At 35.7% G+C, this 18,367-nt stretch overlaps 1 protein-coding gene across 1 annotated transcript in view; it reads right to left on the bottom strand.

The window, feature by feature from the left end:
- Nucleotides 1-15,556, bottom strand: part of LOC107742859 (CUB and sushi domain-containing protein 3-like) — a gene marked incomplete at its 5' end in the record, with an annotated part of 265,370 nt that extends 249,814 nt beyond the window's left edge. The window contains one exon of the mRNA XM_016555932.1: nt 15,362-15,556. Coding sequence (XP_016411418.1) covers nt 15,362-15,556 — 195 coding nt within the window. The remainder of the gene's footprint in view (nt 1-15,361) is intronic.
- Between the last annotated feature and the right edge of the window lie 2,811 nt (nt 15,557-18,367).

Here is an 18,367-nt window from a genome sequence, read left to right as displayed (position 1 = left end):
CTAATATTATGCAAGATAAACATTAAATCAATGGTTTAATTAGGTTAGTTTAGGTTAGATTGTCAGGTTGGTTTAGAGTGACAGTAAATTTCATTTGGTCAGTGTAAAAACAATGTCCACCATGGAGGAGGAGGAGAAGAAGAAGAAGAAGAAGAAGAAGAAGAAGAAGAAGAAGAAGAAGAAAACTCTCTCTTGTTGCACTTAATCTCTATTTTCAGCTGTAATTTACTTTGGGACGCATTTCAAAATGCACACACTTGCACACACATGCACTGAGAGCACAGAGATATTGTGGTAATTAATGCTTTCAGATATGTAATCAGCCATTTTCAACATACTGTGCTAAACCGAGTCTCTCCTGAGAGGCAGTGATTGTGAATTATAACACTTCTCTCTAAAGTGCTGTTTCATCACAAACTTAAACAAAAAAAAGAAAGAAAGAAAAGAAAATTGCCCTTATGTGAAAGCCAGATTTTGTTTATGATAATCATGTCAAAACAAAAATGCGATGCCATTTAAATGTGTGAGGAGCTTTTGCTCTAATGTTCTCACTGCATTCTGCAATTTCCCCAGAAAGTGACACATGAAGAGACTTTTCATTGATTGTATTTATCTCGTCTTTTCCTATCTGAAAAGAATCTAAAGACATAAAAGAAAATATAATTTTCAGCCCCTGCACAACAGACTATAAAGCGAAATGTAATTCCATGTATATGAGCATCTGAGAGGTTATTTCATTGTCTTTTATTGCTAGAATGTTTGCCTCGTGACTGTTCAGTCTGTCTGCAAATTAATTTATTTCAATTTATGCATGTGCATGAGGTAAGGAACAAGTGTACGTGGGCAAGTGAAAGCTTGCGGCTTACTGAAGTAACACCTGTCATTCATTACCCTATAGAAGCATGCATCCAATTAGCTGCATTTTCAATAAATCAGTAGCTAGGGATCATACAGGTCAAGTTCTGTAAACAGCGCAATTTAATTGCAAAAAGGAGATGTGCTTCTGCTTCAGAAACAAGATTGTTCTTTTGAGGAAAACCCCTACTGTGACTTTTTAAATGCACAATTTGGGACGCTTTGGAACCAGGCTGTATAAGGCAATTTAAGTGATGGACAGGTTAACTTTTTGGACTTTTCTTCAGTCCAAATATTTGATGGTTTGGTGGCTTCTGTTCCAAAATATAACTCAGAGTTGTACTAATAGTCTCAGCCATTTCATTTTCACACTGGCAGCTCAAGCCAGAAGGAATATAACTGAGTGATACCTAACTACGCCCTGCTAAAAACTGCTCTCTCCTCTGTCAATTAGCAGCCTAATCATCTTTTTCTGGCTTCTAACTCATACCTGTACACATCATAACACATACAGTAGCTCTACCCATAATATTTTGACAAGTGGTAGCTTTACATAACTGCAAAACATACTGCTAAACATTAATATTTAAAAAATATATATATTATTACTAAAAACATTTTTAGTAACAGTAGATTTTTATTCCATGTTTTTATTGTATTTTATTAATACATCAGCCATTTCATTTTCACACTGGCAGCTCAAGCCAGAAGGAATATAACTGAGTGATACCTAACTACGCCCTGCTAAAAACTGCTCTCTCCTCTGTCAATTAGCAGCCTAATCATCTTTTTCTGGCTTCTAACTCATACCTGTACACATCATAACACATACAGTAGCTCTACCCATAATATTTTGACAAGTGGTAGCTTTACATAACTGCAAAACATACTGCTAAACATTAATATTTAAAAATATATATATTATTACTAAAAACATTTTTAGTAACAGTAGATTTTTATTCCATGTTTTTATTGTATTTTATTAATACATGTTTAAACAAAAAAAGTAATACATAAAAAATGTGCTTATTTGTTTATTTAAAAACAACATAAAATAAAAATCTATTCATAAAATCTATGCTATTTATTTTAGACTCACTGAATGCACATACACATTTACAGACTAGGAACAAAACATACACCAGAGCAACCAATAAGTATTACCCCATCTCACTCTTTACAATCCCCTTCCATTGTGTCTACATCCTGCATGTTTGTCCTCTAGAGCTGAAGCAGTTCTCTTCTTCTTTTGTCTTCTTTGGCTTATCGAGACATCCTCCAGCTGTCTACATCCTCCAGCTCGCCCTAGTGAAGAATAAGCAAGCTGCTGCTTCCTGTCACTTTTGGGGACGAACCTCATTGTCTACTATTGGCTGGCAACACAAAGTGAAGGCATGTGACAATCACTCCTGGGAAACCACATGTTCGGTGCCGAATGTCTGTGCAAATCTTTTGATGGGAGATGTGAGACGTAGGTGGCACCAATACAACTGATAAGAAAAAGCCAAGTTTTGTCGAACTGTAATCTGTCCCACTAGCACTAGCGTGCCGGCATGTATAATTCCACAATTTGGCATTCATTTAAAATTTACTTACACTCTGAGAAAAAAAGCTGCAAAAGCTGTCACTGGAGCGGTACCATTGCAGGGTACTAATATGTAAACATTAGGTACGAAAATGTACCTTTAAGTTACTAATATGCTTAAGGGGTAAATAAGGTACAAAAGTGTACCATTTAAAAGGGTGTTGACCCAGTGACAGCTTTTGTACCTTTTATTTTCTGAGACTGCATTTAACAAACACTGCAAACCAGGCAAGAAAAACATGACGAAAATAGTATTTATAGCCATTTAAAAAATGTCAGCGATACTACAAGTCACAGCGATACTGTGTGAGCTACACTTTCAACATGGGGAGGTCATAGAAAACTAGAAATAAAACTAGAAAAATCAGAGTTCTGTTGTTGTTTCTTTTATATATATCTTCATGAAACCACTCGGCTCAATGGACTGTGCCTCTCCACTGCTATTATTACTTCACATGTAGCTGTCACAGCCATCACAGTCCTCAGATCGGAGAACATGCCTCTCCAGCTCTTACTTTCATTACGTCTTTCCTCCTTACATTTCCTATCTCTTCTCTTACTCACCCATTTCTGCTCTACCAAAATCAAGCTTGCCTTAGCTGACATGTCCAGAGTCTGATCAAATAAACTGTCAAATGGTGAAAAAAAAAGAAGGATGACATGCCATGAGGCAATTACTGTCAAAGCACAATGTAGAACCCTAGAAAAAGTGTGTGTACATTGTGTATTTTCCTCGAAATGTGTTAATTTGCTGGCGAGACCTTTAATTTGAGATGGTTCCCACATTCAAGTGTCAATATCTCAATGTGATAACTGGCTGATGGGTTTGAAGTGATCATCATACTGGCTTTATAGGAGGACCCATGAGCAGAATCAAATCCCCCAAACTACAACTCCAGGATTAGAAACATAAAGCAGGAAAGAGGAAAAAAAGCCTCTGGCACAGCCTGGGCACTTGCTATTGTTCTCTGAGCTGCTAGATCGATCATTTTACAAAACCCTCATTTACATCAGTGCCTTATTAGTGCTTCGCTTTTCACTGGGTTGATGTGCTTATGTTTTCTGGTGCCAGATTTCCTTTTGATGTGTTGCGACATGAAATTTTATTTCCATGACTCTCTGCCCTTGAAATCAAAAACAGTTAATTCTTCATCAAAAAGCAAAAGGCCCAAGGGATACTTTTTTTCTTTATAATACTATAGGCTTTCATGAGCATGTTTATATCAAAAAGGATTGTGCAGCATTCAAAATGTAATTAAGAATGCCTTTTAAACTCTAATTTGAACTGATTTTGTAGGTGACTCATACCCTTGTCATTATACAAATGTATGTCCTCATTTGTCACAAAAATGCGCACGCACACACACACACACATATAATTTTTATACTGTATATACAATTTTATTTTCAGAACAAATGACCAAAAACATTATTCACATTATTATATAATAACATTACATAATACTTAATGCCTGCAATAACACCGAAACATTAGTTAACATGCTAGGTATCATACAATATCAAGTTTTTATTTTATTTTGTTTATTGATTACTCTAATGTTAATTTAAAAATATTATCCACTGGTAATTCATGTTTAAAAGGCTTTTAAAATTCATGTTTAAACTTGAAAGGTTAAAAATATATTATGTAAAAATTAACGTTAACCAACATGTACAAGAATTGTTCATTGCTAGTTTGTACTAGCTAATGCATTAACAATGTTAACATATTGCAAAGTGTTGCCATAATTTATACATATTTCTGTATATAATGTACACAATCTTTACAAGTTACCATGATTTATATTCATTATATTTAATAATTTCAAAAATACATAAATACCTGGAAAAATCGAATTTACCTTTTAAAGTCTTCAAAATAACATGAGGCCGGCTACAAGATGTAAACAGAACACAGGAGTTGTATCAAACTAATGCAGTTTTTTTGTTATCTTATTAATGTGTGTTGAATTTCTTTGAATTGCAATTTTCTGTTTTTCTGTCACTCCAATTTAGCATCATGTGGGATTGGCCAATCTTGATTGATTTGAAAGGAAGCCAATTCTGGTTGTTGCCCATCACTGATATTAAGCCCATTTCAAAATGGGAAAATAAAGTATTCACCAAACCACTGGGTTTAAGACAGAATTCCCTCAGACTTTGTAATGTTTAATTCACATTACTCAATAGCTCTGTAAACTCACATTAAACTTTCAGACAGTAAAAGTAACTCAGCCATGGTCAAACAAGTATTGTCTGAAATGTCTGAATACTGAGCAGAAACTAGGCTACTCTGTGACAAGCCAACATGAAACTTTATACACCAGTATTTACAACTCCATTCAAATATCTTGTCCTTAAATAGTCCTTTTGTTTTCTGACATGTTGTGACACTGTAGCATGTCTCGGTGATAAGTTGACATGCGAAAGCCGGGTGCGTTTCAAAATCGAAATGTGTCTATTCCAGTGCTACCCCTATTAAATGAACACAAAACTCAACCTTCTGTCTCACCTGACTCAAAATAGTCATGAAAAACAATGCCTTAAAATATTACATCTACATTTCAACTCAAGCATTACATTCAGATTCTGTCAGAACTCATAGTTTCATAGTTTTTTCAAGTTGCAAAATCAAACTAAATGAACTAATTCATAGCTATATTTATAATTGTATCTGCATTAAGCTGGGACAGGAGAAATCACAACATTGGCTGAGCCACTGTTGTCAAGCTGGTCAGAATTCTCAAACAAACAAGCATCACTGTTTACACTTCTCAGGTGAATTAACATAAAATGTGTTACTTACAGTTGTCTCTTCATATTAAACTAGAATGGGAGAAAGGTTTGATGACATTCTTCACTTTTATGATATAATATGGCAATGGTGTTATGAAACCCGGTGCTGAGAGCAATTCCCCAAACCGGTAATGGCACGGGATAAAAAAGATGAATGGTATGCTGAATTGGCTTGGTTCATGCATTGAATTCCAGGACCCTCATCCTTGCTGAATGACAAAATGACAATTAAAAGTGATGAGTCAAATAAATACAGGTGCATCTCAATAAATTAGAATGTCGTGGACACAATTTGATTTGAATTACTGAAATAAATGAACTTTTCCACGACATTCTAATTTATTGAGATGCACCTGTATTGTACATGTACATTTTGGGATGGCAGCCATGTATGGTATTCTCCATAAAAATGGATGAGGTGGAATTCCTCGGGAATAATATTTAAAAGAAAACAGTGAATTAATTTTTGATGTGCTATTTTTTTTTTTGTCTAAGTAAAGCCTTTGAGTGTTATCATCATGTATGAATGGTGAACAGTCAAAGCCTCATATGAACATATATAGCTGTATGTTAATCCGTTTTCCACTTTTTTCCTGACAAGAATTTTATAATGATGATGATGGTGTCTCAAAGTATGAATAGGGGACCATTCAGACAGTGTTGAAAAACTTTGGTTAAAAAATGGTCTGAATGAGATAAATGTTAATATATAACATATGGGGCTCTGTGCTGGTTATACTGTATCCTCCCCTGTATCCTAATTGAAGTATGATTTCTGAGATTCATTTTTCAACTGTGTTCATCAACTGATTTTGGAAACAAAACGGCCCTCGGAGCTGCAATGTAATTATGTTGAAAGAGCCAATAATGAAGCTGAATTCAATTAATCATTCTACCATAAAGATGGCGATAATGAGACAATTTTGTTAAATAACATAACTCAAAAAACGCAGGTTTGAGTGCTTAATTTCTCAACCACCTCATAAACAAGTGTTTGATGTGAGAAGGAGGGTCTATAAACGAGCTAGAGACTGAAAAACATAAGATTTCCTCCCTCTTTAAATACAGAAGACTATATTAACGGTGCCTATAGGGACAGGCTATATATCTGACATCTCACAATGTGTTGCTTCAATTATGCATGAGCATGGTGAACAAAAATGTAAATGTAGTTCTATAAACAGGATCTGCAATTCTTTGTCCTCCATGCCAAACAGGAGATAAGCACCATTCAGCTCAGTAAATATTCATCACTGTGCTTGTTGTTTCTGTGGATAGGATTAGGCACAGCATATTAACTGGCCCTTGGGGTAAAGGGACAATCAAGGCGGATGGCTTGTCGACGTCTGTGATCGTCTTACTTGAAACATACAAAGTTACTTAAGAGATGGGGGGTTGTTTAAATACAACAAAGAAAAAATCATGATCGATCATGAATTTCATTATATGTATTTACTAATTTATTCTTCATTACCTCAATTCAGAGTGAGCTTCATCAATTATACAATGCCTTTCATGGTTTCGCTTCATATTTTAATGCATTACACCTAAGCAGGCACATTATCATTAATAATATACACAAAGAACCAAGCTAATCATGCTATCAATTTGTTTTCAAGACATATTTTATTTAAAGACTCATTTGAAGAGCAAATAAAGAAAAGAACAAAAATGTTGTACGATTACTTTTAGCCTGCAGCACACAACACATATTTGTGTATTTTAATATTGTATGCAATTTTTAAATCACTAAAATCAGAGTTTAAATATTTAATGTTATTTATTTTAATATTTAACGATGGATTCATAAGAACTGTTTTGATGCACTGAATTATGAGTTACCATATGAAATTACTTTTTTTTAAAAAGGCACAAAATTCCTCATTGTGTAGAATTAAGGAACCAATTGCAAAGTACATAAACAGAAACAACAGGAAACAAACCATACCTGTAATCAACCCAACAGTTTCCGATAGCATCTGACCTTCAGAACCTAACAAATACTCCCCTCTGTGCTTAAAACCAAGCAAGTAGGAGCAAAGCCATTAATACAACTTGTGAATAACCTTTCAAGCACTTCACATGCTGAGTAAAGTGGGCAGGTGAAAGTCTGACAGGTGAACATTTCTGGAGTAGACAGCCCAGGCAAGCCAGGCATTAAAGTGTCAGAACATTGCTGTACCAAACTATCATTCAATGGATAGGAGCACAAAGGCTCCATCAGATAGAATCTAGCATTAAGGGCTTGGCTGTCTTTTAATTTAACACAGTTCAACAGACAGGGTTAAAATCATTTGCTTGGTAAAGGGCAGGAATGTTTTGTACAGTTTGTCAAAACATGATAGCTATATAGGAATGGCAAAGTTGACTTCTTCCAATCATTTTTGAGTCATTGATTCACTAAAGACAGTAGGTGAAGTCCAAATGGAAGTGAGCATCCCTATGCCCTACATATTCCGAAGGGCAGACCCCTTTAAGTGGGGACTTTGGAGGGAGCAGTGTACTTGTGTCTCATAATGAAACCGTTTGGAACGCACTTGGCAAACAGAGCAAAGACAACGTAATTTCCCCATTATCGTCACCTGGAATTTTACCATGAAACTGATACAAACATCTCAGTGCTGTTGGACTAAAAATTCACACTTTTGAAATGCTGCTTCAGATTTAGCTAATTCAGAACTGATTTTTCTATGTAAAAATGCACTAGACGGCCCCTGTCACTCATAGTATCTTGTGGATGACATGGTGTTAAAAATGCAGTATTCAAGTTAAAAGTAGTTCAACTATTAAGAAACATGTATGCAATTTGACTTTTCTGTTTGAATCACCCCCAAAATGTGTTGTATAAAGGACAGTAACATTTCACACTCACCAACACATAGCTACATTGCATTATATTACAATTCAACATAAATGAAAAGTTTAACAAACCCCAAATTATTGGTTTAAAACCAATTGAATTTATGCATCAAGGCTTGTGATAAGAATTTTAGTTTAATAGCTGTTTCTAGCAATGTTTGTATTCTCAGGATAAAGTGCTTTTTGCTTTTTACTGGTATTTTATTCTAAAATGTAAGCACTAAGGAGATGTCCGCACTGCTCTTTTAGCTGATTCATACCACAAGCTATCAGATGGTGAGCTCATTTGGCATTAAGCCTGGGAATGAGGTGACATTTCAGGTTTTTTTTCCCTCTACATCCACTTCCATTTAGCATCTAAGAGGACTAGAGCTTACATCAGCATTGTTCCACCCCTAGAGTGGTGCCGGTGTCCAAGATGAGACCGTGCGACAGGCAAAAAAAATAAATTAAATTAAAAAACCCAACCAAAATTTGTACATCTCAATACCTAATAGGCTTAATTTCTGTGCAGGGTGAGAGAAAGAGCACACAATGTTGTTCGTCCAGGAGACACTCTGTGTGTGAAGATTACCTTGGAGAAACGATCAAAGAACTGTCAGGCTACTTCTGTGTGTCTAATATTAACATTCCTAAATATAATGTCTCTCTCTGTCACTGAAGTCTTACTTAAAAATAGATCAAATAAGAGTTGAGGCTCTTTTCCTTTCCTTTCTAGCAGAACTGTGAATAATTCATGGCTCTGTCCAAACAAAACCCCAACAATATTCACATTAAAGACAAACATCTTTTCTTTCCTGTCTTGTGTTTCCACAGCACAGGTTCAAAGTCCAAAAAATACTTTGAGGTATTAATAAAAACAGTTTGGATTTGTTTCATACACATTATTTTCTTTAACACTGATATTGGGCATTTACAGTCGGTAGCTAAAATCTGTTTTATGTCTAATCTCCAAGCAGCTCTGTGTTGTATGTCTTTGGTGAAATTAAATTATGAGGGCAAGAGGGTACAGTAATACCTTAATTGGCATTAAACTGTTATCGTAACCACTAAACATGGCAAAAACAGAGGGAGTAATTATCACTTCACTCTTTAAACCATGATGGATGTATCATGATCTGCCTGCACTGATGTAAAGAACACACCAAAGGAAGTGAACGTCTGTGGCATATGGCGCGGCAGTCTGTGTAATAAGTCACTGAGGTCTTTAAGAGGCCTGTGTGATTAAGCTAGTTAGCAATATTTTTTTTTCTATTTTTTTTTTTTAATACTATGCAGTCACATGACCATTGTATAAATATATTATACAGCGTGGTATGTGTGTTGCCTTGTACAATGAAAGAAAACTGTAACAATGAATAAACACATGTTCCATATTTTTAGAACTACGAACTTGTTAAAAAGATTTGTTTTGTCTTTGGTCATGTCTTATCTTGCCTAGGGCACCAACTGAGCCAGGACAGCCAGTGGTGCCCCCTCACAAAAACAGGTGGATGACGCCGCTGGCAAGAAGTAAGCTAGTCGTAGACTGACTTCCCAGAAGAAAATAAATACTGTCGCTTGGTAAAACTTTCAAAACTTTGCTTGTTTGTTTGAGTGGTCCAACATGTCAGCTTATGGCTCAAATAATGGTTTGAAACTGGTGGCAGGACTTCCTGTTTGAACAAACATATGGCAGACAGATGTGGAGCAGAATTCCTGTGTAAATACGTAAAATGACTCTTACAAAATTGACTGCTTCAATTCAATGGAGCAATTTAAGAGCCAATTTCTATATAATTTTCACTGGAATGCGTGTGTTCTTCTAATACGGCCAATTGTAGCTCTGTTTGGTGCTGCTATTGGTGCAGAAATGACACACTCCACAAATACGTGTTGCTGAGCCAACTCAAAAACTAACATCTCACTTTGTATCTTTCTAAGAGGGATGCCGAGAAACCTGGAAAACTTGGTTCCAACTTCCAGGCGATGCCTGAATCTGCACTAGAGTTCAACTTCAAACTTTGGAAGTTCAGAGTCTCTGGGTATCAGCTGTAATTTTGAACCCTGAGTGAGCTCACTGCAGCAGTCTCCTCTGGCAGGGCTCCCATCTAAGATCAACCAATAGGGTCATTGCTGCACTCCATTGCTGTACTCATGTAATAAATTGCATTCGTCCATCACTTAAATGATGGGTGCACATAGGAATTGAATTCAGGGGAATTACATACTGTCCTACAGACTGTGGCGAGATCTTTCAAACCACAGCATAAATCAACATCATTATTGCTGCTTGGTTTCAGTTAATGGAATACAAATGGCATCTGCAGTGTGGTACCTTACTTTTGTATGAATTAGAGCATTTGTCTTTATATAAGGTAGTGGGGTTAACAATTTCCACAAAACAATTACTTACCTAAAATGAACTAGATCACTACTTTTAGCCAACAAACCTAAATAAGCCATCTGTTCGCTAACAAGTTGGACCAAAAACTTACATACATGGACATAACTGCATATGATGCAGCACTGTTGCAATATCTGATGTTGTGATGATGTTTTCTTTCCTAAATATACAATCATCTTATACAATCTCCGGATGAACTCTTAAGATGCTACTAGAGAAGAATTTTCTGTACTGAAAATGGGCAGATCTATGCAGGTGGAGCTGGGGAAGGTGGAGGGTTTCTGAAGCAAGCTGCAACTGCTACAATAAGCCCTAGTCATATATTTAAATGCTGAGCAGCGAGCTCATTGGCTACCGATACAGGAGAGAACCAATCAGCTGTGCCATGTGATAATGATGTCATTAGGTCAGATTGAGTTAGACCTATCGGACTGCGCCATCTAGAGTTTCATGCCAGAACTCTGTATTTATGTGCCTCAGGATATTTTAGGCTGATCATCTGTAGGTGAAATAGACAACAATATTCAGTATAATCATCAAACTACATTTGTGCTGCTTATTTACTAATACAAAGACGTGAGAGAGAAAGAATTATAATGCAGTGCCTTATAGTGTATGACCTGTTTTCTCTTTGGTCTTAAAAGACTCTCATGAAAACAGGAAATGCTATTATATTGATCTCTTATTTCTATTATCACAACACAGAAGCATAACAACCTGTCAGTCTTGTGATTTTATAACTAAGCTCACAAATGAAATCTCAATAACTTTGATTTTCTCGAGCCCCAAATCACACTTATAGGAAAACAATAAAAATATTTATAAAAAAATAAATAAAAATAAAAGCAAAATAAATATATTTATATAATATTTATATTTAATATATAAACAATTGTTAATAAAAGAAAATAAACACTAGTGTTGAAAAGTTTCAAATTAGTATTTTTTTTATGAAAGAGGCATTTAATACTCATCAAGTCTCCATTTATTTGATCAAAAATACAGTAAAATTGTAATACTGTGAAATTATTTTTTTCCCTTAAATCCTGCGATTATCATTTTTCCCCCCAGGATTCTTTGATGGATTCAAAATTCAGTGTTCTTTTGTAACATTGTTACTGTCACTTTTGATTTAATACATCATTGCTAAATGAAAGTATTAATTTCTTAAAAAAACTTCCTTTAAAAATCAGTAGCGCAGATATAAAATACAAAATACTTTCACTGCAACAGCTGTACTGTACTGTAGTAGATTTATGAATGAAAAGAACTGTAATACTTAGTACATTACACTGCATTAATAAGATAATCTGTGCTTAAGACAACAGTGGCAGCACATAAGGGAAAGACACTGAGATAGCATTAGCATATGAAAGTGTCAAGAGGCTAGAAAATGTGGCAACGGTAGCGCCCACTCTGCAAAAAAGCTGAAAAAGATTAAATAGACTTCCATCACCCCATGAGTCTTGAAGCCAAATCCCTTTTACCCAGCAACAGCCTTTCATTATCTGTCAAGAAAACTTGAGAATGCTCCATAACCATGCATCACATACTCTCATAAGGTTCTCTATAGCATTGATATTGTTAACTAAAAACTATTACGATTATTGTTATTTGTTGTTAATTGAAATAAAGCTGAAATAAAATAAAACATAAATTAGATGAAACACTTACTAAATGAGTTGCCTTTGCCACTAACTGAAATACGTTTAAGTTGAAGTACAACAAAAACAATAATAATAATAATAATAATAAACGACAAAAGCACATAAAATGACTTAAAATAAAAACTGAAAATAGAAAAATAAAATGTATTTCTAAATAATTCTAAAAACTATAATAGCATATAAATAATACATAATAAATAATATTAAAATAATGTTCTATAGTCTTTATCAGATTTATTTATTTATTTATTTATTTGGTACATTTCTTCATGGGCTTATATTGTGCAGTTAGAGACATATTCTCTAAACCAATCAAGTCAGCGCATAAGCAGTCCCTGGCAAGAGCATTGCATTTAAAAAGGGTGCGGGTGTCAGCTCCAATTTCGGCAGGGCTGCTCAGAGTGGAATGGGATTGATCAGGGATTTACGTCGTTAAGCAGGTGGTCCCCATGGTTGTCAAAGCCAGACAGGAAGAGGGAAGGAGAGGCACGATTGCTGCAGCCCACAGCGAGTCTGAACTCTTTAATAAAAAAAGACCCTGTCAAAACTAAAGTCTAGCACATCAAAAGCCAGTCATTAAGGCTCATAGCCTCAGTGTCAAATTATCAGCGTTTTAATGCTCCTTGAGGAATTCCATCCGACAAAGGATAATTTTAGCTATTCCACACTTGGCCTTGCTAAGTAGGATTGGTGTAGGAGCATAAGCACTAGTGGAGAACGGTAAAGATCATTGGAAGCCATAAATACGTACACGCAATGATTGATTTGGTTAATTAACTGACTCACAGTACAGTTCCAGCATCAGAGCGACGTTATTTGTTTTTTTTCTTCATTTCGCTACATGCTTGACCTTTAAAGGCACTGGTTTCCAGCCGAGGATTTGGGACTTGTTTACAGCGAAGAGGTAACTTTGTTCGGCTAATTCAAAGCTTGAAGCAAATCCGAAATTCAGTCTCTGACCTAAATGATGCCATTTTATAGCTGTCTGATTAACAGAGCTATATTTCCTCAGCTGTGACAAGATGGCCCATTTCACTTGGGTTTACCAGTTTGTTATCCTTGACCTCTGCAGAGGACTGAGCCCATCCACAAACATTTATTAGCAGCCAAAATTTACTGGACCGAATTAGCCCACTCAATATGTTAATAAAACATGCCGAGAGCTCGTCTGGACGATTTCCAGATACAAAATAGTTTGCTTCTCGGTCTAAAAAAGCAGCATTGATTTTGCTGACTGCGTTAAGGGCTTTGTTTTATTTGAGGCTGCTGTTCAGTTTCAAAAACAGAAAATGCTCAGGACAATGAAAAAAATGACAATTCTCTGAGGTTCTCACACACTGTCTAATGAGATTATTTTTTACGATAAACAAGTCCCATGGCATTTTGCAACATGGTATTGTTTGGTAATGTGTGGGCTAAGAGTTTCCACCCTAGCTAAATAAAAATCTCTGCGACTGTCGTTTCAGCTCGGCTACCTGTGCAGCAGTGCTGTCATGCCTATTTCACGCCTTGATACTACAGACTGACCAACTGTGCCAAAGGCATCCAAGAATGGAGATATGCACAACCAAGCAATTTTGAGAAAAATATCTTGAAACTGAAGTTAGAAACAGCTGACAGAAACCTTTATTTGTTTCAGTCAATTCCAAAATACCAAAATGCTGAATAAGCAGTATGTATTATATCTTTCCGAATTGTTAATATATATATATATATATATATATACACACACATATACACACACACACATACATATAAAATATAAACTATTAAAAAAAATGTAATAAGACATGAAAATGATTCCTAATGAATATATATACGTATTTAAATATAATATTGTTTAATAATAATAATAACAACAACAAAAACAACAACACAGTTCACAAAAATAAATAAATAAACAAATTAATTAATAATAATAATACAAATTCAGAGTATCCATAATGCAATTAGAAGTGAAAATGAAAAGTGCCAGTGGGCCACAAATATTCTGGAGAGCTTTTTATATCTCGACTTCTGCATTCAGAGGTGCATACATTACAGAATTTTAGCATAACATTGACATTTGCGGAAGCTGTATTTCTAAAGGTCCCCTGACTTAAGGTTTAAAATGGATTTTTTCCCCCCTTAATCTAAAATTAATGGTAACTGTAAATTGCCGGGAAAAAATAATTTCAGAGCTGCTTTTATGTAAAAATCTCCTATCTACTCTGCTCATAAAAGGGGAAAAGGGCAGATACCATATAACACAAAGATTCACTTTTTGTCAAGGTAACTTATGAGTAGAAAATTAAGAATGTTCTGTGATGTTTTTTAATGAATATTCAATGACTAAATGCACTAATTCAGACACAAAACCCAACATGCATTACAAAACATACTTAAGTAAGTAATTTAATGTGGAATGAAAATCACATCTATGCTACGGTACCGTATGCAATTCTGCAGTTAATCAACAAAATATTCAATAATCAAACCACATCCACACATATGAGACATAAAAGTGCCAGATGACAAGTGCAGCAAACACAGTGGTCTGCTCCTCTATACCCCACAGCAGTCTGGGCCAGGTTGAGGCTCCACATTTTAGTACCTCAGGCTATTTTCTATTCAAGCACAGTTGGCTTTGCAATTTGTGTCCAACCAAAGCAAGCATGATCCAGACGCTGTCGTTTCCCCCTTTCTATTAAACACGCTGGAGCAGAAACCGGCGCAGGCTGTCTATGGAGAGATTCTTATTTGAGAATGGTCATGGCTAATGCACATTATAATTGGTCTGAACACAGGACAATACATCTTGATATATTCACAACAAACACACAGAGTCCTGACTCATCTTTTTAGGAGAAAAACAACAATGTGGCCAAGTAAAGTGAATTGAATTATTAAAGGGAATCAAAAACTGATTGAAAGAGTCAAATAAATGCAAAAGGACCTTTACGGTGCTTGAAAGGAAAGAAGGGAAGATTGAAATACAAGGATAGAAAATAAAATGGAAATGTAAGAGCTGACAAGAGCGTGATGTGATGTGGTTCTAATGTTCAAGAGGCTACTTATATGCCACTACAGCCCCTCGTCCATACATGCATGCATATATGCACAAGCATCCGCAAGGACAAAAGAACACAGAAAAACATCAAAGACTCATGCGGAGAAATGCACACGCTTGCAGTCATGCATGTCACATGTAGAGAAATTTGGCTGCTTGCTTACCTCTGCAGATGGGCACTGGGAAGTCCCATACGGCAGCATTGCCTGCATTGGTCACACAGGTGAGCTGAGGATGGCCATCCAGCACGTAGCCAGTTACACAGCTGTAGCGGATCTTGTCGCCTACATTAAAGCGTGTCCCATACAGGATGCCTTTAGGCGGGACGCCAGGGTTCCCACAAGAACTGCTCTGCAATTCTAAAAGACAAAAATACCACTTTTAGCACTGTATGCATCATAAAGAAAATGATGTTGTATATACAGACAAAAAATTATATTTTCTAATATACCAGTCTTCAGTGTCACATGATCCTTCAGAAATCATTCTAATATTCTGATTTGCTGCTCTAGAAACATTTATCATTATCACAGTTGAAAACTACTGTGCTGCTTAATATGTATTTTTTTTTCTTTTGGAAACCATGATAATTAGAAAGTTCAAAAGAACAGCATTTATTCGAAATTTGTAAAATTTATACAGTCTTTTCTGTGATCTTCACTTTGATCAATTTAATGCATCTTTGCTGAATAAATGTATTAATTTCTTTCTAGAAAAAGAAAAAAGAATAAAAAATCTTACTGAACTCAAACCTTTGAGCAGTAGTGGAAGTATTTTATTTTATTTTATTCAATCATTCATGTATTTCAGCATAGGGAGATTTCTCAGTGTTGAGTCAGTGTTTCCAAGAATGTAAACAAGTTTTTCCTTGTAATTCATAGTAAACAAAATTATTCTTGGCACTATTACCATGCCACACTGACAAGCCAAGGGCTACAGGAGCAAAAGCACAACATTTTATCTGAATTATTTGTTATTTAATCAGCAATTCATGCTTTATGTTCTGGTTGGATCCAAACCAAGGGCAGAACGGTAGCACTTAGAAATTAATGTGGTTCAGGGACTAGTTTGGGAAATAAAGAGAGAGGTACATTGATTGTGCTGTTACACACGGCTTGGCATCAGACACCTTGCTAGTGGGAGGCCATGGATTCACTGCTGACTTTTAGAAGATTTAGACAATTTAGACAAATTCTAACAGAGGCCTATTTAAGTTTTCATGCTGTTGTTTATAGACCTTAAACTGGACTTCTTATTGTGTGTTTATTTCTGAAGACCCAACAAGCATTGCAGTGGAAACCAGAGTGTACTGACCACAGCGAATATAATGCCATTTTTCCTGTTGATTTTATGAATTACTATTGATTATGCCAAGAAAAGTAACAAATAGAGGATTTATCGAGCAAGATTAATTACTCCATTACATCAAACAATACAGCAAGAACATTAACCACATAAAGGAAAACAAAATGTATAGACTTATAAAAAAGGCTCGGACGCAACTGCAACATAAAAATACAAAGGCATAAAAAACATTTGCCCAAGAACTATGTTGAGATTTCATCCTTTAGTCACAACAACCACTTTCTAATCGTGTTTACTTGAACAAATACTCTTTATAAAATACTCTTAATAATAATCTTTACAAAAGACTGTTCCATTGTACAATATGTTACGCCACAATATGCCACTTAGCTGTTTTCCCAGGGGCTTTGGTTTTGTTTCGTACTTTTGTAATTATTTATTAAGTAATCACAAATGCTCAGCAAGTTATGGATTTCTGGCTAACAGTATCGCTCGCAATGATCTCTAGAGTTTCAAACTTGTAAAATATAATCCATAGTGTGGCTACGGTTTCTTAATGACCGACATAAATAACATAAAACGCCAATACTTTAAATCTTTAAATGAACACATTAGATCTCCAGTTTTCTCTAATAATGAGCAACATTATGATTTCGATGCACTGGACTCCTGGAAAAAGATATGCAACAGAACATAGTCATATCCATGTCCTTACTTATTCACTTGGCAACTCCCCTTATTAAATATCCCTAATTACCTCTATCTCAGAGCGAGTGAAACAGGTTGAATTAAATGATGGACACCAACCGAACATGTCTCTCCCTTGTTAATAAGACAGTGGCCCCTGATCTCAGGATGTTATGGCTGGATAATTTAAAGATCTTAAGGGTGATTGTTGGAGTGTAAATTGCACATTAAGAAGCACAAATGTATTGGAACATCTCTCTGCAGGCAAATCATGTTGATTATAACCTGCTGATGCCCCATTCACATGTAGGAAATGAAAATGTCGGGAACAAGCACCAACCGCCAACACCATGTTGGATGTAAAAAAGCGTCACATTGGAAGGATTAAATAAAAAGGATAAATGTGATAATCTTGTGTCAGCAGAACAGGCATTCAAAGCCCTTGAGGGCTGTCAATTTTGCCATTTAGAGTGATGATGGATCACTCGTGTTTGTCATTGAGGCCAACGGGAATTTCAATGAAATGAAAATGAGAAATCCGGTACATCAGCGGAAAAGACAACAAAAACCAGCCAACTGTTCATGACATGCTTTGTCATTTTAAATGAGTGTCTCTGTACTGGTCACAAGATATGAGAAGGCTGTACACAATATTTTCAAGAAGCATTCCAGTGCATCCTCATTTCCTAATGCGGATGCCATATTGGGATCACGTGATCAGTCGTGTCTTGCAATTCGAGAGAAAAAAAAAAAACGTTCACATACAGTATTATGATGTCACATTTGGTACAAATAGTTAATGCTTTACAAATCATTAACTTATATAATATTATTTATTAACTCATATAATTATTAGTGGTGCTTGCCAAAGGCAAAGCATCACTATTGTTCTCTTGCATACTACTTCTTTTTCCACACAAAAATTCTGCACGCTACTCCTCCCGCACCTTTTGTCATAGACCCACGAATGAGGTGTCAAATCGTGCGGCTTATTGAGGAGAGGTGTGCTTTATCTTTTCTAAGCGATCGGGTGTATGATGTTCGCCCGAGGTGGGGGGGGGGATTTTGTGACGTCATATCTTCACACCAGAATGTCGTAGAGACTTGGGGGCAGGCTCATTTCACTGGGCTTAGTAAGCAAACAATAAATCATGACATTTCAACTTCATAGCCACACC

The sequence above is a fragment of the Sinocyclocheilus rhinocerous genome, unplaced genomic scaffold (genome assembly GCF_001515625.1).
Source record: "Sinocyclocheilus rhinocerous isolate Xijiao unplaced genomic scaffold, SAMN03320098_v1.1 scaffold1338, whole genome shotgun sequence".
Taxonomy (NCBI): Eukaryota; Metazoa; Chordata; class Actinopteri; order Cypriniformes; family Cyprinidae; genus Sinocyclocheilus; species Sinocyclocheilus rhinocerous.
This window is presented reverse-complemented; position numbering and strand designations above follow the sequence as displayed.